This window comes from Dermacentor albipictus, chromosome 4 (genome assembly GCF_038994185.2).
Source record: "Dermacentor albipictus isolate Rhodes 1998 colony chromosome 4, USDA_Dalb.pri_finalv2, whole genome shotgun sequence".
In the NCBI taxonomy this organism is placed as follows: domain Eukaryota; kingdom Metazoa; phylum Arthropoda; class Arachnida; order Ixodida; family Ixodidae; genus Dermacentor; species Dermacentor albipictus.
In genome coordinates, this window is record NC_091824.1 from 143,207,381 (window position 1) to 143,233,777 (window position 26,397).

The 26,397-nt window shown below is 45.6% G+C and overlaps 1 protein-coding gene across 1 annotated transcript in view; it reads left to right on the forward strand.

Annotated features, from left to right (window-relative positions):
- Cbl (E3 ubiquitin-protein ligase CBL) overlaps positions 1-26,397 on the forward strand; it is a 71,538-nt gene that overhangs the window by 26,203 nt on the left and 18,938 nt on the right. Inside the window, exons 3-6 of the mRNA XM_065448467.1 lie at positions 635-766; positions 1,580-1,717; positions 12,268-12,487; positions 13,013-13,180. Coding sequence (XP_065304539.1) covers positions 635-766; positions 1,580-1,717; positions 12,268-12,487; positions 13,013-13,180 — 658 coding nt within the window. The remainder of the gene's footprint in view (positions 1-634; positions 767-1,579; positions 1,718-12,267; positions 12,488-13,012; positions 13,181-26,397) is intronic.

The following is a 26,397-nucleotide window of genomic DNA, read 5'->3' on the forward strand; positions in this document are numbered from 1 at the left end:
TGACAGATAGCAGTCAGCCGCTTTTGCACGTAATTCATGTGCGGAGTCCAAGACAGGTCTCTGTCAATTACGACTCCCAAGAACCTGTGACTTCTGCTGTATGGTATAAGTTGTCCGTTAAAAGATACGCCATAACCAGACATTGGCTTCCTCATGAATGCCACCATTGCGCACTTTCCGCATGAAATTGCAAGTCCTTGTTGACGAAGGTAGTAAGGTGTCATTGTGGCTGCCTTCTGAAACCTTCCATCAATGTCGTCCAAGTCACCTGCCTCAAGCGAAGCCACTCAGACAATATAGCAAGCACCAAGATGACGCCTTCGCCACCTGGGGTCATGTTACCGAGTGCTGCCAGAGACGATGCTGAGGACAGTACCGAAGATGATGACGCTCGCTAGAGTTTTGCGGACTGTTTTGCATCTTGTATGTCTTGTATGCCAGTGGACGCGTTGTAAATACTCTGTAAATATATTTTAAACCTCTCTTCTCCACGTCACAATATACATGCTAATTTCTGATACACATGGCATAAGAATACTCTTACACTAAAGTGAGAGTTCAATGAGGAAGTATTCTTTTGTAATATTTATACTGCAGTGCTTCAAGTGCTTAAAATACTGTCTTATCATTTCAGGTTATTTCAGCCCTGGTCAACACTTCTTAGAAATTGGCAAATCCTCGCAGTTACCCACCCTGGCTATGTTGCCTTCCTTACATATGATGAGGTCAAGGCACGTCTGTACAAATACATTAACAAGCCAGGAAGGTGAGCAATTGTCCTCTTATATCAGAAGAATGATTACATTGCTTAATTTGTGCCTTCACTGCATACCTTGTACATTTGATGAAAGGGAAAAAAAATTGTCATCCATTTGCTGATTTGCTAGGTCTTGTACAGTGGAACCTCAATAAACAGAACACTATCCTCATGGTTGGTTGGTTCTGTACTCATGCATTTGTATTCAGCTATGTCTCTTAGTAAATGGGACACCTGATAAACAGTACCAATTTACCTGGTCCCTTGAGGTCCCCTTCAGTGAGAGTTTACTGCATATTTGTAAGCGAGTAAATTATGAATTTCAATGGGCAGTGACAAATCTGATTGGGCAGTGTCCAATAGATGGCGCAAATTTAGGTTTTGGAACTTTGTTACAAAATCTAAGTCGTGTATTCCGTGCCACATGTCTGTGCCATATTTGGTCAGTACATATTTTCACATAACCTTGCAAAATGACATGAACATGTTAATTGTCACTTTTGTTAGCATGCTTTCCAGAAACAGGGTTGTTTGCCAATTTAAGCAAAGTATTTGCACATATACTTGTTACGAACTGATTTATGAGCTCACACAGTATCAGTCTACTTTGTTTTGCATGCTGAGTCTTCTTGTAGCTTGGTTGGGAGCAAAAAGAAGCTTGTTGACATCTCATTGACATGCCATTGAAGCCATTTACCTTATGTTTTGATTTATGGTCTGCTCATTCCTGTGTTATAGCTGTCTTTGTGGTTTTGTTATTAATATCATACTTCAAATGATCATTGGCATCTGATGTGCAGCTTTTACTCTTTGTGCATACAGCTATGTCTTCCGGCTAAGCTGCACAAGGCTGGGCCAGTGGGCCATTGGCTACGTGACAGCTGAGGGAAACATCTTGCAGACCATTCCACAAAACAAGTCCCTATGCCAAGCACTTCTTGATGGCTATCGGGAAGGATTGTAAGTGACTCTTCATTGCCAAATTTGTGCCACATCACGGTTCTTCTCTGTTGTGCACATTGCTCATACAAGAACTACACAGGTCTATTCACCTCTTACAGCTACAATGTCTAGCAGGTTGCTTGAAGTGTGCCTTGCTTTCTTGGCTTTAGTATTGTGTGCTTTACGCACACTGCTTAGCCCCCATCACCTTCAGATACTTTTAATATCAAAATAAGGTGTAATAAGATTCACTGAGCAGTGACACACCTTATACATGAACATGGCTTAAAACGGCATGACTTATAGTACAGCCGAATTCGGTTAATCCAACCTTGACTTTGCCATCAGAATCGATCCAGTTAGCCTATGGATTGAATTAAAAGAAGAGGCAAAAGAAATGTCCAAACATGTGACTGAGTTTGCAGTATTTGCCCATTTCTAATGTGTCCCCCAATATAATGTACACTTTTATGGGTTCAAAGCAGAATATACCATCACATAGTAGTGATGGCAAAGAACACAGTAGCCATACTATGAATGAGAAAACGAACTTTTATTGGGCGGACCTGTGCCCACAAAAACAGGCTACACTTAAAGCACAACTATAGTGGCGGTCTCAGACAGCGATCATGGAAAACTGATCTGCAGGGCAAGCACGTCTGCTTTTATGCATGTGTCATCGAAGGTTCCAGAATAGTCGCTAGTACCCGCATGGCCTCCAGAAAGTTCTAAGTAATTAACATCGTGCATACGAGCAATCAGATTACACAAAGTTGTGTCATGCGCTCAGCGATAACATTTCTTAGACAGTGAAACGGGATCAGCCAATAAAGATGAACCAAGGACACGTGTCAATGCCCCTCTCTTAAAAAGTATCGTCCCGGTGATGCAAACATAACAGGCAAGCAAAAAACAAAAGCACAGCTAGCAAAGAAAAAAAGAGAGAAAGTAACAAAGCAACGAAGTTTGTTAGTGCTGGTGAATGGCTTAAAGGGACGCTAAAGGCAAACACCAAGTCAACGTCACTTGTGTCGTGCCAAGAAAAAACTTGGTTTATGAGAAAATTGCATCTGTAGGGTCCGAATACTTTTATCACAATTGCCACCTATACGGGGGAGTGGTGACATTGCATATGCCATCACCACCACCTTTTGCTGCCGTTGGGGAGTAAAACGGTGCCCGACAGACGGCGATGCCAAGCCAAGACAGAGCCGGGGATTTGCCAGTGCAACTGCTTTTTGTTCAATTGGTGTAGACCGTTCGGGCATCCCATGACATCACATAGACGTTTAATTCTCTGCTACTTGCAATTTGTGCGAGTTTCGCGAGCCAGCAAAACCAGCGCAGCACCGCGCGAGAACGAAACCTTTCGACCGCCCGCGTCGTCGTCGAGGGCAATTTCAATTAGTTCTTTTTTCTAAATATAACGTAGAACGGGACAAGTACCATTTTATCTCGTCTTATAATACAATACAAGGATGTTTTTTGCAACGAGTGGCTGAGTACTAAAGACAGAGTTTCACTTAGGAGTGCTTTCGTCATCGAGCAAGTACTTGAATGTCCCGGGGGAGTCTCTAATCATATCCTGCATTTACCTCAATTTCTCGATTATTAAGGCTCTGTTCGCAATAATATTGATGCCATAGACATCCTCGAGCATTAATATATCACTTTAGCTCGACTTAATATTTGCCTTTAGTGTCCCTTTAAGGCGTAGAACATGGACTATTTCAGGTTGCAAGCAGCGCCACTTTAGTTGCAAAATACCGTCTAGCACGACCTTGTAGTTCAGTGCGCCCACGGGTCAGATAATCTTATAGGGTTTGAAATAGCGTCGAAATTGTTTCTCACTGAGTCCTCGTCGGGGTATCAGGCTCCTAACCCAAACACAGTCGCCGGGCTGGTATTCCACATAGCATCGTCGAAGATTGTGGTGCCATCCGTTGGTCCTCTGCAGGTGCTTGATGTGCAAGTGGGCGAGCTGTCGGGCTTCTTAAGCACACTGGAGATAGGCAGCGACGTGTACATTTTCTTCATCGGTGATGTGCTGCAGCATGGCATGGAGAGCCATCAGGTTCATTCTGTAAACCAGTTTGAACGGCGTGATATGTGTTGTTTCTTCCACTGCCGTGTTGTAAGCAAAGGTGATATACGGAAGCACAACACCCACATCTTGTGTTCAACGTCAACGTACATCGCTAACATGTCAGCGAGCGTCTTGTTCAGTCATTCGGTTAGACTATTCATCTCTGGGTGGTAGGCAGCGGCCCTCTGGTGACTTGTCTGGCTATACTGCAGGATGTCTTGAGTAAGCTCAGCAGTAAAAGGCATTCTTCTGTCAGTAAGGAGGACTTCTGGCACACCATGTCGCAGCAGGATGTTCTCAAAGAAAAATGTGGCTACATGGCCGCACTACCTTTAGGCAGAGCTTTCGTTTACGCATAGCGAGTAAGGTAGTCTGTGGCCACAACGATCCACTTGTTTCCAGATGTTGACATCAGAAAGGGCCCCAGCAAATCCATCTCGATCTGCTGAAATGGTCTGCGAAGAGGCTCGATCGGCTGTAGTAATCTCGCCAGCCTAGTTGGTGGTGTATTGCGCAGCTGGCAGTCTCGACATGCATTGACACAATGGGCGACGTCAACAGTTAGGTGCGGCCAATAGTGCTTCTCTTGTATTCTTGTGAGCGTACAGGAAAACCCAAGGTGCCTGGATATCTTACCATCATGCAGGGCGTGCAGATCTTCTGATCGGAGTGCTGTGGGCACAATGAGAAGGTAGTTTGCACGGCCTGGTGAAAAGTTCTTTACCAGGACGTCCTTTCTTAAGAAAAGTGAACCCAATCCCTGCCTAAATACCACCCTCGGGGCAACGTTGGTCTTGCCTTGGAAGTACTCAGCAAGGCTTCTGAGCCCTAGGCCCGCTTGCTGCTGTTCGGCAAAGTCGTCTGCACGTATTGTAGCTAAAAAGGCGTCCTCCTCTTGGCCATCTTGTGGGGACGGGTCCATGGGAGGGCGAGACAGGCAGTAGGAATCGGAGTGTTTTCGGCCTGACTTGTAGATTGCAGCGATGTCATATTCTTGCAGTTTGAGGCACCACTGCACCATGCATCCTGAAGGGGCCTTTAAGTTCGTTAGCCAACAAAACGCGTGATGGTCACTGACGACTTTGAACGGCATTCCTTTTTGGTCATAGAATAATTGCCTTCCGCTTTTGACAGTGACCGGCCAGCGTAAGCTATCACCTGTTCAAGTCTGTCTTTCCTCTGGACTAGGATGGAGCTGAGGCCTAGGCTACTGGCGTCACTGTGGATTTCTGTATCGGTGTCCTCGTTGAAGTGCGCAAGTACCAGTGGCGACTGCTTGCCTCGTTTAAGTTCCTGAAATGTGTCGGCCTGCTGCATTTCCCAATTGAACTCAACATCACATTTAGTTAGATGTGTCAGTGGTTCAGCGATGCGGTAGAAGTCCTTGACAAGGTGCCTGTAGTAGGCACACATACCAAGGAATCTAAGCACTGCCTTCTTGTTTGTAGGCTGCTGGAACTTTGTGATGGCAGCTGTCTTCCGCAGGTCAGGGCAGACTCCAGATTTGCTGATGACGAGGCCCAGGAACAGAAGCTAATCTTAAGTGCAGCGGCACTTTTCTGGCTTCAGAGTGAGCCCTGGTGACTTGATCGCCTCTAGTACTGTTGCAAGCTGCCTAAGGTGATCGTGTCAGACGATGATGTCATCCAAGTAGGCAAGACAGGTCTGCCGTTCTAACCCTGCTAACACAATGTCCATCACGTGCTGAAACATTGCAGGCACTGAGCACAGTCTGAATGGCGTGACCTTGAACTCATAGAGGCCGTCTGGCATGGTGAAGGCAGTCTTTTCCTGATCCCTCTTGTTGACTTCTATTTGCCAGTAGCCAGTCTTGAGATCCATCGTCGAAAAGTATTTAGCATTGCAGAACTGATCCAATGCGTCGTCTGTCCGTGGGAGAGGGTACATGTCCTTCTGTGTGATTTTCTTCAGTCGACAATAATATACGCAGAAATGCAAGGTTCCGTCCTTTTTCTTCACCAAGACTACAGGAGGTGCCGACAGGCTTTTTGACGGCTGGATGATGTCGTCACGCAACATTTCGTCGACTTGTCTTACAGCTTCTCATTCTTGAGTACAAACTCGGTAAGGGCTCTGGAGGAGTAGTCGAGTGCACTCTTGTGTTTGTCAAATCCTCAATGGCGTCGAAAAGCAGTCTTTGTATCGTCGGAGAAGACTTCTGAGCTACTGCTGCTTACTCGTGGGGAGACTTGGATTTATGCCGAAGGCTGGTTCGGGAACTATGGCCATCGAGCTAGGTTTGGCAGAATCCGAGAGGACAAACGCACCACTAGTTTCCACAGTTTCCTCGAGGTACGCTATCGTCATTCCCTTGTTGATGTGCTTGAACTCCTGGCTGAAGTTGGTCAGCATCACTTCCGCTTTTCCTCTGTGCAGTGTTCTGCCCCTCTGGGCGGTCCCTCCGTTAGCAACCAGCTTGTTGCATTTGAAGGTGATCCCACTGCGAGCGACCTGTTTCTCGAAGCTCCACCGACATTCCTTATTGGGTAGCGTGGCGTTGTCGGCGAGCTGCAGGCCTCTGGTAGACCATGGTGACCGAGCAAGGGCGAGACAACGTTTTGCTAGTGCGAAACTTGCACTGTTTTATTCCAGAGTAGTTGAAAGAAAATAAGAAGAGAATGAAGTATCAAGATGAAGTACATGGTATGAAGTATCTCATATAAAATTCGGAGCCCCTTAAATAGGCTCTTCTACAATCGTGTGGGCGGGATCTTGCTTGCGTCGATGACACGTGACAGGCACAGAGAGAAGGCCCCTCCTCCTGCAATACCAGGCACGGGAAGGAGAAGTCGATCCTCTTTTCGACGAATCTGGGGAGAGCGTCGGGTGAGTGACCTCTCCGGCGCTCGTGGGCTCCGGCGCAGGGGTAGAGTGAGGGGACGAGGTAGGCACACCCGATGCCACGACTATGAGAGGAGCGGAAGAGTGAATGACCTCTCTGGCGCTCGTGGGCTCCGGCGCAGGGGTAGAGTGAGGGGACGAGGTAGGCACACCCGATGCCACGACCATGAGAGGAGCGGAAGAGTGAATGACCTCTCTGGCGCTCGTGGGCTCCGGCGCAGGGGTAGAGTGAGGGGACGAGGTAGGCACACCCGATGCCACGACCATGAGAGGAGCGGAAGAGTGAATGACCTCTCTGGCGCTCGTGGGCTCCGGCGCAGGGGTAGAGTGAGGGGACGAGGTAGGCACACCCGATGCCACGACCATGAGAGGAGCGGAAGAGTGAATGACCTCTCCGGCGCTCGTGGGCTCCGGCACAGGGGTAGAGTGAGGGGACGAGGTAGGCACACCCGATGCCACGACCATGAGAGGAGCGGAAGAGTGAATGACCTCTCCGGCGCTCGTGGGCTCCGGCACAGGGGTAGAGTGAGGGGACGAGGTAGGCACACCCGATGCCACGACCATGAGAGGAGCGGAAGAGTGAATGACCTCTCCGGCGCTCGTGGGCTCCGGCGCAGGGGTAGAGTGAGGGGACGAGGTAGGCACACCCGATGCCACGACCATGAGAGGAGCGGAAGAGTGAATGACCTCTCTGGCGCTCGTGGGCTCCGGCGCAGGGGTAGAGTGAGGGGACGAGGTAGGCACACCCGATGCCACGACCATGAGAGGAGCGGAAGAGTGAATGACCTCTCTGGCGCTCGTGGGCTCCGGCACAGGGGTAGAGTGAGGGGACGAGGTAGGCACACCCGATGCCACGACCATGAGAGGAGCGGAAGAGTGAATGACCTCTCCGGCGCTCGTGGGCTCCGGCGCAGGGGTAGAGTGAGGGGACGAGGTAGGCACACCCGATGCCACGACCATGAGAGGAGCGGAAGAGTGAATGACCTCTCCGGCGCTCGTGGGCTCCGGCGCAGGGGTAGAGTGAGGGGACGAGGTAGGCACACCCGATGCCACGACCATGAGAGGAGCGGAAGAGTGAATGACCTCTCTGGCGCTCGTGGGCTCCGGCGCAGGGGTAGAGTGAGGGGACGAGGTAGGCACACCCGATGCCACGACCATGAGAGGAGCGGAAGAGTGAATGACCTCTCCGGCGCTCGTGGGCTCCGGCGCAGGGGTAGAGTGAGGGGACGAGGTAGGCACACCCGATGCCACGACCATGAGAGGAGCGGAAGAGTGAATGACCTCTCCGGCGCTCGTGGGCTCCGGCGCAGGGGTAGAGTGAGGGGACGAGGTAGGCACACCCGATGCCACGACCATGAGAGGAGCGGAAGAGTGAATGACCTCTCTGGCGCTTGTGGGCTCCGGCGCAGGGGTAGAGTGAGGGGACGAGGTAGGCACACCCGATGCCACGACCATGAGAGGAGCGGAAGAGTGAATGACCTCTCCGGCGCTCGTGGGCTCCGGCACAGGGGTAGAGTGAGGGGACGAGGTAGGCACACCCGATGCCACGACCATGAGAGGAGCGGAAGAGTGAATGACCTCTCTGGCGCTCGTGGGCTCCGGCACAGGGGTAGAGTGAGGGGACGAGGTAGGCACACCCGATGCCACGACCATGAGAGGAGCGGAAGAGTGAATGACCTCTCCGGCGCTCGTGGGCTCCGGCGCAGGGGTAGAGTGAGAGGACGAGGTAGGCACACCCGATGCCACGACCATGAGAGGAGCGGAAGAGTGAATGACCTCTCCGGCGCTCGTGGGCTCCGGCGCAGGGGTAGAGTGAGGGGACGAGGTAGGCACACCCGATGCCACGACCATGAGAGGAGCGGAAGAGTGAATGACCTCTCTAGCGCTTGTGGGCTCCGGCACAGGAGTAGAGTGAGGGGACAAGGTAAGCCCCCTGGTGCCACAGCAAGAGAAGGTGGGGGTGGGGGGGGTGTTGTGAGGTATGGCCCATGGCGTCCGGCCATACCTAACAGGCGTAGAGTGAGGGGACGGGGTAAGCACCCCTGGTGCCACACCAAGAGAAGGTGGGGGGGATGAGGTATGGCCCATGGCATCCGGCCATACCTAACAGCAGTCGAGCGATCCTCTTACAACACAAATTGCCCAGTGGCGCGCAGTAGACGTTAATCGCCTTTGATGACACCTTCTACGTCTGCGGGTGCTTTGGTGCCAATGGAAATTGCAATTCTGGAACGAGGAGGGCTGCTCACTTGATCTTCAAGCACACTCAAGGTGGGGTGACTATGGGAGCTCTCCGTCAGTATCGCTTGATCTTCGGAGAGGGTTATGGACTTCGACCTCAGGTCATGATTGCGCCGTGTTGGTTCAGGAAGTCCACGATAAGAATAACATCTCGTGAGCACTGTTAGAGGATGATGAACGTCGCAGGGTTGCCTGTCGTGAGCTGTAATTCTTGCCGTGCATATTCCAAGTTGGCATTATGAGGTGTCCTCGAGCTGTCTGATTCTGAGGGCCGTCCCATACAGTCTTCACTTTCTTCAGCTTGGCTGCGAATAATCCACTGATGACGGATAGTCGACTCCAGTGTCTGCAAGCGCAGTGACTTCATGGACGTCGAGAAGCACATCGAGGTCTGTGGTTCTCTGCCTTCTGTTGCAGTTAGGTCTTGGCATCGTATCACGGCTGCGTCGCGTTGACCTGTGGCTGGTACGTGACGTCATCAGGTTGTCTTTTGTTGACGTATTCTTGGCTCCCAGGCTTCATGGGGACAGCGGCGTGTTGTTACTGCATCGTTGAAATGGATCTTGAAGTGTCATCGGCAGCGGCGGAGAATCTTCATCATTTCAATGTACAGTAACTGCACCACCACCGGTTTGCTGCTTTTAGTTTTCTGGATAAGGGCTTACGGACCGGCTGCAGGCTGGTCCAGTGTATGGTTGGTGCTGTGGTAACAGGTAGCGTCCTGGTTATGGTGACCGGGACGGTTGTCAAAAACTCCACTGAGTTGCGGCGAGGTAGTCGGCGATGTCACGAAGGCACTCCCCAAGCTTTGGACGTGGCACATTGACGGCTAACGCTCTCAGTCCAAAGTCACTGTATGGGCTTCGGCGGTACACATGGCCAGCTTCTCCACCGTGATAACAGAATGGGTGATGGTCGGGGGCATGCCAAATGCCTGCCTTCCTCGTGTAGCTGCGCTGGGCAACGGCGCGCATGCTGGTGGCGGCGGTGGTGGACGATGGAATTGCGGCATTACAGGGCCCTGGCGCGGTCACAGAGCGGGACCTTGTTGGCAGGTGATGGCAGCATAGATCATCGCTTCCAGCTGGGGCTGCGGTGATTGTGGTTGTTCCTCAGGAACTCCAAGTGATCGCTGGACCTCTTCTTTGATGATGTCGGCGATTGAGGCCACTTGAGGCTGCTACCTTGGAAAGAGCTTCTGCAGTCCCTCGCAAACGACCGCTCTGATGGTCTCCTGCAGGTCGTCGCCGCCGAGTGCTTGAACATTGGTGTAGTTTGCTTGAAATATAATGCAAGTCATATATCAGTGATCAGGGTGTCTATGAACTGGGAAAACCAGGAAAACTGAGAATTCTCAGGGATATTGAGTAGTCTGGAAATACTCAGGGAAAACTCAGGGAATTTGTGCTTCTATCAGGGAAAATTAGCTAAAATTCTATTGAAAGGGAATGAAAGTTGCTGTTATGCTGGCTTGAGTAAGAGAGAGGAATTGCAACGAATTGTCTTTTACGCCGTGTCATCGGCTGGAGGAGTTGCCAGTGTACAGTCAGCGGCCGACTTTCCGGATGCCCAATAATTCGGATGGCTTCGCGGCACCACCCCGTGCACCATAGCACGTCTCTGAAAACCTATCTTAAATTTTGGACGCAAGGACCCTTCGCCGTCCGATTTTTTGGACTTTTTGCCATGACCAAAGGTCCGGAACGGCATCAATCAAAACCACCACAGCTGCCGTTTTGATTGCCTTGTCACCTCGAACCGGCGCTCTCGCATGCGGATCGCATGGCGGCCATAGCCACCACTGCCGCAATGCTAGGCCTAGCTGCTTCATCGTTCACTATTAAGCTTCTTGCTATACGGTGCCGTGTTTTTCATTGAAAGAATTGGCTGCTATCGGCAATGGCACCGACTCCGCCTTTGCGGTCATCGCGATTCCATGGCTTCAACGCTCAGAAAGCACCATGCGTTGCATAAAGCCGGTTTCCGAAAGTTAGTTTTGCCTTAGCACAATTGTGCCATGCGGTGAAGCATATGCAAATGTATTGTGGTGAAGCATAACAAGTGTAGGAAGGGGCAATTCTTACGGGACACATTATGTTGAGACAAAGCGAAAGAAAACAACCACGAGTACAAGAGAAGGAAACGAAGACGCAGCACTAGTTATGTAGTACCAACTAGCCCACCAGTCTGTTCTCTTGAACACATTATATATTCCTTAATTATACAGGCATGCACCCGTCATCTCCTGTCACAGTAGGAGCACCGATATGCCTAATAAGTCTACTGGCAGTCCTTCAGAGCTTTTTCAGATGTGCCTGTGGCGATTTAAACCCATAAGGGCAATAAAAGACATGCATTCTTTTTTTCGAACTGCCCAATTTTTTGGACGTTTTCGTGGCCCCTAGGGAGTTTGAAAAATCGGACGTTGACTGTGCAACTGACCAAGAGGATGCTTCAAATGGTCCGTGGGGCGAACGAGCGGTGGAAGGAGGACGAGAACACAAGGTCCTACGCATTGAGGAACTAACGTGAAAGGAAGCGTGCCATCGCTTCTTTCAAGGAACTTGAGCTCCAAAAACAAAGTTGTGGCTAACGTTGAGATGCAGGTGACCATCATCCAAACCAAATAAACAGTTAAAAAACAGTGTAAAATAGCTAAAATAGCTATATAGCTATAGCTAAATAGCTAAAAAGCTATAGCTAAAATTTTGGGACAACTTTGTCTCGGTTTAGAAACAGTAAAAAAAAAGTTGGCAAAAGTTGACCTAAGCTGCTATACAGTATCAAGAGCACTGCATTGGTGATATGTGAGCGTCCAGTCACAGTGAATGTTACTGAAACAATCTCAACATGTACAGTCACAGCATAAAAATAACATGCAAGTCTCAATGGGTAATGTCAGCTGGAGGAAGGCAAGCTAGAATGTAGCTGGGACAGTCACCTTTGAACCATGCTGCAACCTTGTTTTGTGTTGTTGCTGGCTTCCCTGTCAATTCTTCCTCCTTTTCTTAGCTCTGTCGAATTCGACGATTTTCGATGTCCTAGCTATCTGGAAAATTTTCGTGTAGAACACCCAAGATGCACATGGGCTGCGCCATTCAGGATCTGTTCTGCTTGTTTTGAGTTTTGATAACACGAGGGGCTAGGGCAAGGTTATTTCGATGTGCTTTGCAGTGTGAAAGATGCAGTGGAATTCCACCTCTTTCTGTGTCTTTCAAATCTAATTAGTATTGTAGTTCTATTTGGTTCTGCAGTTCCCCAGTAAAAGCCCTCCTGCATTTCAGCTTCACATGCATTTGAACAGGGAGCATATGGGCTAACATTTCCTCCTAAACTGCTTTGTGGCAGCACACTTGACAGCCTTGGCATTTCAATGCAGCTACCTCTACCCAGACGGGCGCAACGTCAACCCCGACCTGAGTTGGGCTGTCCAGGCGACACCCGAAGACCACATCAAGGTGACGCAGGAACAATATGAGCTTTACTGTGAGATGGGCTCCACCTTCCAGCTGTGCAAGATCTGTGCTGAGAACGACAAGGACATTCGCATAGAGCCCTGTGGGCATTTGCTCTGCACACCATGCCTAACCTCGTGGCAGGTGAGCCTCCCTTTATTGCAGCGTCTTGCTTGGTTCTTTTCTGAACACTGCTGTTTTAAATGATAGAGAAAACATTGATGTGAAGGGACACTTAGGTCAGGCACTGAATCAGGGTATTGCGGCAACTTCCCATATTTTTTTGTAGCTGCAGCCTACCCCTCTGTGTAACCTGCATTACCTGTCACTACTGTCAGAAAAGGTTGAAAAATCTATGCACATATTTTGTGTAACTTGCCTTGTGCAGCATTGTTCAAGCTTTTGTAAAAGTGCTCTGGCACAAGACAAAGCTCCAGGAGTAATTTTGTTTTATGTATATTTGGTCACTGCCGCTTTCACTGTCTCTCCACATAGAAACAATGTGTGTGTTCATGGTTATGTGAATTACATTGCTGTAAAGCAGCATGTGAGCTAACATAGGCTTGTACAATTTTTACCCATGCTGTGTATTTAAATTTTCAGGATATTTGGTGTGGATCCAGAACAAACATGTGTGCCTTTTTGTTGTTTGCACTGTGTGCATTCCAGGATTCAGAAGGCCAAGGCTGCCCCTTCTGCCGAGCTGAGATCAAGGGAACCGAGCAGGTAGTGGTGGACCCCTTTGACCCGACAGGCCGGACAGTACGCAAGACTGACCTTCAGAACTACAACCACCCCAACAGCCTGGTTGACCTCGACGACGACGAGCCGTTCGAGGTAAAAGAACTGCTCACTATAGCCTCGTGACCCCCTGCACCACTGCTCCCTTTCCCCAATCCCCTTTCATTGTTTGTTGCAACTGTGTGCTGCCGGATGGTTGCTGCTTTCCCCGCTGACATCAGGTGCGTCTTTTGATGGGGTGAAGGAACTGTGCATCAACGCCTGTGTTCAGTGTTTATGGGCCACCCTTTTGAGGCAAAGGGACCCCTTCCTCAGCATAAAAGAACTGCTCACCACGTTATTATTCACTGACTGGCTGCTTTTTCACTTATTATCCTGTGTGGTTAGCACCTCATGTCTGCAAGCTCATGTTGCCGACCAGGTACACACATCCACCTCTGCCGTCGTCAACCGTGTGCGTGTTACACCGTATTTGGGTCGCCCCCTTCTAAGCCTGCCTGCCTGCTCCAGTGTGTGTATGTGTGATGTGTGCACAATGACTCGTGTCCGATGTTTCAACCCCAAGACGACGACAGACAGTCCAGATGCCAAAGAGCTGTCAGCCAGGACATCTTTGATGCTGTAGAGAATGTGCAGTAGTCACAATGTGCGTGTCACAATGCTGCACTCTTTTGTCAGCTTTCTTTTTCTTTTTTCTTGAAACCTTTTCATTTCCCTCTTCGGTTATTTTATGCAGCACTCATGCATGTTACATGGTTTGGATACCTGGGTTAGTACACCAGCGGTGGTAGTGGCTTTGTTTGAATTAGCATTGCTGTATTAGTTACGAGTGTGTTTCCAGTGAAAACACACATAAACAGTAGACTGACAAAGCCTAAAGAGGGCTTAAATTTCAAATTTGTTTATAGTCTTTTACTTGCTTAAACAATGTTCATCTCAACCAAGACAAAAAATCTCTATTAAGCTTGCAGCACTTAAGAAACTACATGCACCTGCCTGATCCCACCTTTGTCTGCTTGCTGGGGTGCCTCTATTGCCTTTATTTTTATGTTCTCTTGTGAAAAATATTTTAGCATGTGCATTATGCTAGTATTTCTTGTGTATTTATTTTACATTGCTACTGATTTTGTTTTGTGCTTGCCAATGCAAGAGACTCATCTAAAGAGTGCAATTTGTTTTCTTGAAGTGCATATGGCAAGCTTTGAGTGTGTTCTTGGTAAGCATGCCCTACTGACGTGTATGCGTACTGATGTGTATGCCTGCTGTGTGCTCTCATGGACACTTGCACAAGTTGCACAAGCAGCGATACAAGTGTGGGACATTACGTTTTCTGCTGGTGGTGTTTTCTGCTGCTACTCTGCATCACTAAGCTTGCCTTGTAACTTGGAGCAATGTGGTGCTGAAAATGAATTCTTATGACACACCGAATCATCGATTCTATCAGCAAAATTTGGTATCATGAGTCTCAGTGTATCAGATTACACCACGAGCAGCTAGTCTGCAATGATACCATTACGCACAGAGTGATTCAGTGCCACTGCTATCATGTGCCCATTATCAAACTAACATCTGCAGTTTGGCCTGTTACTTCAATCCATCATAATGGAAGGGGGACACTAAAGAAAAATAAAATTGCAATAAGGTCAGTTAGCATAAACGCAGCCTTCATAGGCCAGAAAGTACACTGGGGCAACAGGCACATAGTAACACCAAGTAAAAATTCTGCATGGCTTTCCCATGACATTATATATAGGTTCTGACTCCATCTACTTTAGGCTGGTTAATTGTTCATCAAGTAAGCAAGAGTACATCGCATTTAAACATAAGCAAGCACTTCATTTTAGAATTTTAGAAACATTTCCTGTAAAATAACAGCCGAAATACACAAAGCTGCTATGAAATCCACATCACATGGACGTCATGCAAATTAGGTTATGCAACACAAGATGAGCAGGAATGTTGGCATTCACTTTCGCCAGTAACAATCAGTATACCACCCAATCATAGCAATCACTACAAAGGAATGCCATATGGGTTCCTCGAAAGAAAAACCTCGCAATTGAAGAAAAATTCGTCCAGGTCTGGGACTCAAACCCGGGACCACTGTCTTTCTGAGGCAGCCGCTCTACCATCTGAACTAACCAGGCGGCTAACAGATGGCAGGGCAAAGTCGAAGTTATCAACAACTCAAAGCAAAGGCAAGAGTTTGACGTAAAAGTTCTGCGGAAACCCGCAAGGTCAAGCGAATTAACTAAGGGAAAATGAGACATAAAGAAATGTCTCTTTTTCCCTTTATTAATTACTACTGTCCACCTTGCGAGTCCACCTTGCCTGTCCACCTTGCCTCAGTAAGGCGGCGGTCCCGGGTTTGAGTCCCAGACCAGAACAAAGTTTTCTTCAACTGCAAGGCTTTTCTTTCGAGGAACCTGCATGGGTTTCCTTTGTAGCAATTGTTACGATTGGTTAGGTGTCTCATTTTCCCTTTATGAAAGAGAATTTGTGCAGACAAGTCAGCCAGTTACATTTGCTCATTTCTTTGATGTTATGGTGGAGGCAAACTTTTTTCAACACTGGCATCTCTCAAGAACTTTGTATTGGAGCACGGAGGGCTGGTGCAGTTTGGTTCTTGGGCAGTGCTTGTACTGAATTCTTGGGTTGTTGCCGGCTCATAGCGTCTGCTATGCAGCAGTTAATAGATGAGTCTTAGTTCGAGTTGAACCGGTCAGTCTAGAAGATTCACATATTCTACTGATCATTTTACCCCAACCTGCTCAGTGGCCTATCTCCCTCACTTGCTCTGCTGTTGATACACGGATTCAACCATAAGTTATAACCCTTTGGTCACGTGCAAATTACCCAATTTGTGGTTGTTCCAGTCAGGAGCATTTTCACACATTTATATGCCATGCAGAGAGTGTGCTAGTGTAAACAAACGCATGATAAGTGATTTATTTCAGAAAAGGTATTTATTCCTGAGGCTCTCAATGGTACTTGAGCACAGTGTGCTTTGAGCACACTGTGCTCACTTGAAGCACACTTGAAGCACTCTCCTTGGAGGAGGCCGTGATTTACACCGCAGGTCTGTAAGGTCCTCGTTATCGCTTTCTTTTGAAATGCTCTCAACTGAGGTTGTTTGCTGACCATCTGAAGGCGAAATATATTCAACCACTGCACTAAAGTCACCTTCCATTTTGCTGAATTCCAGGGAATTTCGTCCATAAACACAAGAGCATAAAATGCTGCCATCTTGTCAGTGGTTTAGGCTACATATCGCATAAAAATCTCTTTAAGTATGGAGCAAGGCAAAACATTTTCGCTGCAATCATCTGCAGGCGTTGCAAAGTGCACTTATTTGTCGAAAAAGTTCCCAAAACCATGTGCTACCAACCCAAACAACCGGTGAATGTGAGCATGCGCATCGGGCACTTCCCTACATCTGACCGGAATGGATATTTGCGTCGGTCAAAAGGGGCCTGACACTTGAGTGCAAAGAGTTGAAGTACATTGCATTGTTCAGGTAATCGACAACAGGCTAGAGGTTAAACCTGCTTAAATTTATGCACAAAAATTACCGAGCAAAGCTGTGCAGACACAGGCTTACGCAAGAGCATACTCGGACACAGGATTACGCACTTAGCATCCTGCGTTTGTGTATGATCCAGTGTGTGTGGTCTTTTCTTATTATTTCTCTCTCTCTTTCTTTTTCTTCCCCCCCCCCCCCACACACACACACACACAAATTTAAGTACATTGCATTCTGTCCCTCAACTTCTGCTGCGATCGAGCAGTGAAGCTATTATTTTGTTCTGCCAAATTTGGATTCGAAAAATCCAAATGTGGCACAAGCACTTAATTACAGAATCTGGTAGCTTTTCCAAGATTGCTTGTGTGATTCATTTTTAGTGTACAGGACGGTTGTCAAAGCTGCCACAACAGAGGCACATTGCTTCTAAATTCTAGGAAAGCATTGTGTTGTAGAAGAGTGGGTGTGCATAGTTGCCAGCCAAGCAAAGCACGACTTGCATGCATGATCATTCCGTAGTATCAAAACAATGTGAGCCACCAGCAGATAAAAGCAGCAGTGTCCCCGAGTCTCCACTCTTGCACCATGTGAAATTTAAGTCCATGAGAGTGCATGTGTGTTTTTGTCTGTCTCGGTGCATTCCCAAGCATGTTTAACGAAAACAAGTGGGTTTTATTCCGTACCTTAGTCGTAATCTACTGGTCTCTGGTCATGGACGTCCGTGGCCACTCTCTTACACTTCTTATATTTCACAGCACATTTGGCATATTGTGACTACTAGAAGTGCTGTGAAGCAAAACTTAGTGTCAACTCTTATTTATTTTGCTTTCACTGTGACAGCAGTGTTAGGATAGTTATTGTGAAAGCATCAGAGAAGTTATATAGGATTAAAAGAACTTATCATCGTAACTCTGATTTGAGTTTTATGTTCTTGCAGGCATTGTCCGATTTTCTTTTGCCTCTCACTTTTCTGCTTGAATTTATTGAACTTCCTTTCCGGTGGAAAAAAAAAAGCCATCATGTTTATATTTGTGCTTTGTGTTGTCTCTGCAGCCAAGCATCTTTATTATAGTCCCCCCCCCCCCCTCCCCTATCAAGACACATTGTTTGAATGAACATTGAACATTTTGCAGAACTTGCATAACTCATTCTTGGGCTTTCTAGAAATCTGTGAGATTCTACTTTTGAGGCATTTATTGTGCTTGAGTTTCAGTCAGAACAAGAGCACGGTAACATGTGAGGACAGTCAGTTAAGGAGCCACATTAAGCACCACAAGATATCTTTCTGCAGTAGCAGCTGCACTTTTTTTTGTCACTTTTCACTTTTGCATTGCTCACTCATTTAGTAAAAATTAGGAAGTGTTAGCCCGAACGCATCTTAATTACCATTATCACCTTGTTGAAGCACTGGGATGCAGTAGGATACAGTAGTGCTTGTAATGCTGGTTTCAACTCAAGGGGCCTATAAAAAGAATTCCTTGAGTGCTTAATAGAAATACAGTTGCTTTAATAGGTCAGTGGAAGTGAGGAGCAAGTGTACCATAGCGTTCACTCTTAGAAGGAATACTTAATCAGTAGGCCTACATTACATGAACATATCATTAACTTCATAGGAATAAAGTGGTTTCTACTTTGTGTAGACCTATATTTCTAAAAGATTATTTCTCAGGCCTTTGTGTTGAAGTCAAGCTGTAATCAGTCCTGAAATACTAGCTTGGTGTTCTCTGTAACACTGGAAAATGCTGTACATGTAAGATGGCTGCATCAATAACTTTCCACATAGAGCACATGTGCTCTTTATTTAACAGAATAAATTTTCTTGGTTAACTGAAAAATAAAAACCCAGTGTTGTCACCTGAAACACTCACTTGGGCTGCAAATTAGTTTTGTTATCTCTTAAATTTCTTGTGAATTCACTTATTACTAGTAAAGCTACAATATATTGCATCAACTATAGAAGTTAATTTTATGACATTCATGGCTTAGCCAGAATATGTTAGAATGTGCATCCTGTTGCAAAACACCGCTTCGTGGAAAATGAAAATATATTAAAGCAAGGACCTTTACAGCCATTTTGCATGCCTATTCTGCATTAATGGTGTCTTTCAACAGCTACACACTAGAGACTAAGCAGGGTGTAAGTAATGAAAATACTATATTTAAATGTAAATCACTGTCATACAGCTTCAGCCTTCTTTGATCATTTGCAATTGGCTTACCAGGGTTGTATTTATTACCTTTTCTTGTCGGTTTTGTTTTGAGGAAAGTGTTAAAAGAAGAAATCAGTGCTTATGTTTATGTAGAACAAGTTTGACAGTTTTATGGAGCTGAGGTATTTGTATCACTTCTGCGCTTATCATAGGCTGCAGTAATTTTGAAAAAAAAAGCAAGATAAAGAAAAGAGAAAGATCTTCACCAGGTGATAATGTCTGCCTGCCTGTCACTTAAAATATTTATTAGTAAGTTCGGCAGTGTAATGACTTTATGAAGCACGGACATAACAGCATAATAAATGTTGTGTCTATGAGGCATCCCAATATAGAATGAGTCAGCTGAACTGCTGACCTTGTTTGTTTTCGCTTGGATTTTGTGCAGGCGCAGCATTTCACAATGCCTTTTACCTAATACCACGTCAGGATATGCAGTGCCTACCTGTTTCCTCCAGAATAATTCAACAGTACACATTACTCGCAGCAATCCTGGTTAAAAAAAAAAACTTTTTTGAGTGGAAGGAACAGGGGTGTCTTCTGTTGGCATAAGAGGGAAGGGTAACTGCGAGTCGGCCTAGTTGGAACAGATTCATTATTTAACAACTTTTTGTGCGCAAACAGACAGGGACAAAGAAGAGGGGCAACACAAGGTTAAGTGTTCGTCCTTGTGTTGCCCCTCTTCTTCGTCCCTGTCTGTTTGCGCACAAAAAGTTGTTAAATAATGAAGAGGGAAATGTTCCTCTTCCATCATCTCCATTGGGACAAGTGCTTTGCTCTACAAGAACAGATGACACAGCTGTTCCTTTTGCTACCAATGTTACTTTTTTGTCTGCCATCACTACAAGGCATGTGTACTTCTCGCTTATTCTGGACAAGGCAGTCAGATGCTGCCTCCAGGCATAATAGTAAACAAAGCGCACTGCGAAATCTTGGTCTAAATGAGACAGTTCATTAGCCATAAAAACTATTCAAACTATGCTCCCTACACAAATGCAGCACGTAATGTGCTAGTTTCTGCCCTCTAATTCAACAAACACTTTTGTTGAAATATTGTTTGAACTTCTACATCTAGCTAAATCAGAAATATCAGTCTTCCTGTGGGGGTAGAGTCTAGGGCAATTTTCGCAGCTTGGTATTTAATTCCTCATAATTCTGTTACTGTCAGTACTCGCAATGCGTATTTGAGTACAAATGATGGGGCTTCACAGACCCCGAGCACATATTGGTCTTCTTACTTTAATTTTTCTTCTTCTTTCAAGACACAGTGATTCAGCTACAAGTTGCATTGTTCCTCTATTTTGTTTTGAGCATGCTGGTGCAAACGGTATGTTTATGTATGCATGCATTATAATAATTTATGTCCTTTGTACATATAGTGAGAGAGAGAGTGATTGTGGCTTGCTCTGTGTCTTTTATTATTATTATTATTTGCACACTTTTGTGATTGCATGAGTTGCTTGAAGTCACTCACGCTTTAGTTTGGAATAGTATGTGAATATTGTTGTGTGCCTAGTTGGGAATGTCACATGCAATGGAAGACAGGAAAATGCTACTCATAGTGTCAGTCATCCTGTGACATATTGTGGTGCATCAGAAACTTCAGAGGCTGGTTCTTTTTTTGTTTCCTCCTCCCCCCCAAGGCTGGTGCTGAAGTTAATTTTAGTCCAAATAACAATTTCCCAAAGCTATCCTTGATTCCTGCCTGTGTTCACTGTAACTGCCTTCCAAAGTGTTTAATAAAACATCCTAGTTTCTTCTGGGAGCACGACGTCATGGAAACTGCGTGTGTGCGTGTTTGTGTGTTTTTTTTTCTCCTCTCAGAAGTGAACTGTGCTGCCTTAATGTTGTGCTTGCATGTGTAGAAGCAGGGGCAAGTTTAATCTTTATGGAATCGTTACAATATAAAGCATCTGCTTTGATGCAGTAAGACTTCGCCTCGTTCACACATCTGTCTTCAGTGCAGGAGGCAAACGTTCCAGAGGTGAGACGATGCAGTGTTTGAATAGGTGGCAGGAGTAGCCATAATAGCGTTTCCTTCAACCACTCTAGGATCTGACAAGTTGTCATCAGTTTGCCTACAGTTGGAATATTCGAGCATAGTGCCATATTAAGCTAGCAATTTGGCATTTTTTTCTGAAATCCTAAAATGAATATTTATACTGAACCTTCACTTTAAGAATTAACATCCCTAACCCGAGCGCATCAAACATATCCTTGTTGTCAAAACTGATAGCTTCATAAGGAATGCCAACTTGCAAAAAGAAGTTACACCTTAAGATGATTTTTTTTTTTTTGCTTTATGATAAGGAGAAACATTCTTTGGGGAGAGTGTAGGAAGAAGTATTTCTCATACAATTTATTTCAATCATCTCTTTCCAGCAGACTGGTCAGCCCAGGTGACCAGATTTTCTAGATTGTTTTTTCCTCTCAAAGCACATGAGCCCCACATATCAACATTCAAATGGCATGCCTTTTCAAGCTCCCATCATACGAGATCAGTGGGGCCACTGCCTTTAAACTCAATGTCACATGTGTATTTTTTTTTTTCGACTATGATAGCCTTCGTGGCACCACCTGCACTGGACCCAAGAACTCTTTATGGAAAAAAACACAACTTCTGTCCTTATTGGGTTGCTAGTGTGGAATAGCACTGTATGAGTGGCCCGTTTGTAGTATATATAACCTTCAGTGCACCGTCAACACAGAAGCCTGTGTCTGCCGCAGGTGTAAAGCCTGCAAAAACCACCAAATCACAGAAAAGTTAAAAGCGCTGTAAGTTATTATACGCACGAAATAAAATCCACTTTTGCCTTCACTGGTTAAAACATTATCTACATAATGGAATGTTCACTGTGCTGCAGACAATACACAGGCAAAACAGGACAACCAATTAATTTTAGACTAAATGCGCACTGCAGAGGCACATCGAAGAAGCTTCCTAAAGCAGTCCTGAAGCAGCGGCACAGCACTTTAATCAGGCACAATTTTTGTTATACCGTATTTGTTCGCATAATGATTGCACTCGCGTAATGATCGCACCCCTGAATTTTGTCGTCAAAATTATATTTTTTTCTTTCCCGTGTAATGATGCACCTGAACTTGTCCCAGTGATATGTCGTGTGCCAAGTCTAGCTAATGGTGATGGCGCTTACTATCTGTGGAATGCTACGCGGACTCTTGAAGACATACCAAGTGGTCTGCACGCACCCAACATTCTTAAGCAGATGTCCAATTTCATTCCTTTCATCACGTTACACACTTCCATGAAAAAAAAAAAAGCTACAACCACACTTGCCTACACTTTATTATTTGTAGGCTTCGCAATGGTTTTGATCAACAACAACATAAAGAGTGCCTTTCGATTCTTCTCGCCTGCCCTCGTGGGCACGTAACAAATCGCAAGCGGCAACGATAGTGGCCACGTTTACACTGATACGTTTGAAGTGTACCCTATTCATACACTGACGCTTGTAACGCAGCTAAGATATTCGCCCACCCTTATCGGAAACATGCCGTGCTAGGATAGCAGTGAAGACAAATGCCGCAGTTTCCGCAGCATGCCTGCCATGTGTTTCTAAGCGCACCCATCTCGGTTTCTGTCCCCTCAAAGAGGACATGGCTACGTTATTGTCGCAAACTTGCCGATAATAATGATATTATTCATTACTGATAAGGAAGAAACTGTTTCAATGCGCGTAATGTACTCACGAGCAGAAAAATAATTGCGTTCGGCTTGCTCTGCCGGCTGCCATTCTTGTTTTGGTGTCCCGCACTGACCGCGACAGCCACCTGCTTGTCATCCCGTAGCAAGTGTGAGATGAAAAAAGAAAATGTTTGTTATCATGGGAAAATGTTATCATGGGAAATTTAACCGATGTAATGATCGCACCCCTGAATTTGCATCAATTTTTTTTACAGAAACGTGCGATCATTATGCGAGTAAATACGGTAATAAACTTTATATCTTACGGTCAAACTTCTTGTTTCCCAGAGATAGAAAATATAGAGAGTCATATCTCACTCACAAGTTTAATACTCTCCAACCAACAACTATAAATGTTTCAAAAGGGAACTCTTGAATCCATTTGCTATACTAATCATACAAGTACACCCGGTAGCCCTTATTTATTATTTTTCTTATTTCTTTTCCAGATCTATGTGTATGTATGCATGCTCTTTCACTTTTCATTTGTACTCTGAAACAAACCAGAGTCCCCTAATACCTCTTTTTATTGAAGCTATTGAAAGACCTTGACCAAACACAGGTTGCTAGCAGGTATTCTTCTTTCATTCTCCCCACTTCTATAGAATTCTACAGAATATAGAACCACAGGAAAGAAAATTATTCCTGATGCTAGTTTCCATTATTTTCTTGTGTTTTGTCTAAATTTTGCTATAATGTCGATATCTGTGACACTTCTAATTATGAATGTTAACTTGTTACACAAACCCATCTTTTGCTAGCTGCTTGGAATGTGCATGCAAGGAACAGTCTTCCTTGATAACCAGCATGCATGCTGTGAACTTAGAAGTGCACTTTTAAGTGTATTTTGCATATTGTGCACAATTGCAAAGCTAAAAAGTGCATTAACTTCACTGGTTACAATGTTGCAGCATGAAGGCATTTTATATCCTCATTTCAATCTCTCTAGTATAGCAAAGAGGCAAAGTTCTTGTTATGTTATTGTGCACCTACTTTTGTTTTATGACAGAAAAACAGCTCCTGCTTTGCATTGGTGCAGCTTGTTTGGTTTCATGCTACATTGCCAAGTAAAGGAAAGCTTAGAAGAACAGCGAGTTGAGCAAGTTGGTTAAGGTTCATAATCAGCAGCAGCGTTAAGGACAAGGACGAAGCGAGACGACAAACATGATGCTGACTGGCAACTTTTGAAAAAGGAAAAATATATATACATATGTACACAGTGCGCATCTCATGATTTGCAAACAAAACGTCATGAGCAAAGAATTGCTGTAAAAGCATACCGCTCCCTCGGAATCTTATATTGAGTAGTTCAAGCCATTTACACAACGGTGACACGTGAAGCAGGTATAGCTACAATTAGTAAAAAAAGGTGCGCATGTGGTCAACCCAAATCTAATAGAGAAACTTCACACATGAGTAATGATAAAGATGGCTGACTTACACATGTGGCACCTTTCTTTTTGATATGGATGGCCTCCATATTCCCTCATCACTTTATCTCTGTGTTTAAACAAATAGTGGTGTTTTCAAAAACTGGTTTGCAACTGCTATCACAGCAATGAACTGACAAATGTGAGTATGCAAAACCCTTCAGAGAGCTACTATGCTCTCTTAATCTGACATTAAGGCAACAATCTGTTTGAATTGAATACATGACAGACTTATAATGGTAAAAGGCTGAGCGAGTTATTCAGTATTTATGGTTTGGAAAAGTAAAGTGTAGAAAACACAGATACAAGAGCAAGAAAAAGGACAACTCTGAATTGCTTTAATTGCTGATGTTGTCCTTTTCATTCCTTTGGTGACCATGTCTTTTGCGCGTAAATTTTCAAACCATGCATTGACAAGCTTCATGTACTGCAGGGGTCAGCACTCAAGTAGGGCATTCACTAAGGCTCAAGTCTGTTTACTCCAACTAGGATACTCTGAACAACAAGAAAGGAGTAATACTGGGCTTTAGAGGACTCCATACTTAAAAAAATTAAAGTGATGTTTCACTTCATGAACATGGGTTACACGTGAGCATATAGGTGCCATTCATATATAATCGCGATAGCAAAAGAGTTGCAGGACGCTTAAGCTTCGCCTTTAAGAATGGAACACGATAGCATTCGAAGACCCCTTACTGCTTTTTATGCTTCCCGGCAACTGCAGCTTATGTAACCGTAATGTTTACCGGCAAACACTGGCTGCGAATGCTATGCACGAAGGTGAGCTTTCTGGTGGAAATGCGGCCTCTTGCATGGGTCAAACTCCTGTTATTGTTTCGCACTTTTAGTATTTCAGTCTGAGAAGAGCTAACATAAAGTACATGTGCTGTTGGTGCTTTTTCCATTACATTTGTTTGTAGGCTGCCGTTCTCAAAATTCTGAGGAATAACTTTGTAAAAAATGAAAGACAAGGTATGAGCAACTTTGGTGGTAGAGAAGTGGTTACGTATGTGTGATTCGGAATTTGGTTCAAAATTCTTTTGCCGAAGCGACGTCCAACGCCGACGTGGGATGGTGATACCGGATTTTCTGCAACACGGGCTCCTTAACGCTGTCGTGTTAAAATACATGGACACTTGAGGTGCATTTCAGCTGTCGTTGTCATCACAGTGTTCCATATGAAGTGCAATGGTGATAACATCATCCCCGTGCGCCGTATGCTGTATGCGTGAGTGAAAGCGTGCAATAGTGAGCCGGCGATGGTAGCTCAATCTTGTCCGCGCAAGGGAGAAAAGCAGTGAGGAAAGGCGCTGTCCTCTGTGGTGCACTAGGCTACGAGGGGAGGGAAGGGAGGGGAGCAACATTGTATTCCGGCAGCAACTGTGTACTTTGTGGCCCCGTGTGCCCTATCTTCAACATGATCTGCATTGAGGGCAGAGTCTAGGCATTTCGACGGCTCATACCTTTGTCTGTGCTGCTTTCTTGCCGCTCAGTTTGTTAAACTGGTAATGCACACGCAACCCGTAGCAACTGCCAAAGAAGGTCAACCTAGCGCACCTCCGCCTACCCTCCTCCTCCACAACACTTTGCCTCCCATCTGCTTCCTTGCTTCACTGAATGCCACCTAGACTTTCCTCTAGGTGGCGTTGCTTTGCCGTGTGACATAAGACATTAGGTAGTATAATAGCTAGAGCTTGGTGGCGCTACCCACCACCCCTTTCCAAAGGGGACGCTCATAACATCCATCCATCCATCCATCCATCCATCCATCCATCCATCCATCCATCCATTCTCTTCACCTCCATGCGCCTTCCTCCTCAGGTGCTCGCTTCCTTCACGACTTTAAACATCGCATTGCCAATTTCACTGGCGACAGTGCCGAGCCATGTACGCTTGCACGTAAAATATGGCAGATTTATATTCTGTCAGAGCAATGCTCAAAGCTATACTGCTCATTGTAGTTTGGCTGCTGTTAGGGCATGTTGTATCTGACTGAAACCACAATCGAGTACTTCCTCGTCCTGAAGAAAGCATGTAGAGCATTTCTTTGCTGCTGTAAAAATGGATTGTAAATGAGGTTGAAGACCAAGTAAATAAAGAACATACAAGCAAATACAAAAGTTGTCAAAGAAATGCAAAAACAAGGTTAATACCAAGAAAAATATAGCAGTTGTTAAGAAGACTGAAGCAAACTTATATTGTGTATTTGCATTTATGTTCCCCTTGTCATGCAAATGAGACCTGCCTCTTTTAGCTGGTCTGCTATGGTAGCGGTTCGATCTCAGTTTTGCAGTCAGCAATGCTTCTGGAGCTGTAGTGGTTACATTTAAGAAGCCTAGCATTTATGAGGTCCAAATAACTTTCTGAAGTGGACAAGGAACACTGACTGTGTCCAAGGAATAGTCTAGTCACAGAGAGCTGAACAATGTTTCAAGAAAGAAAGATGA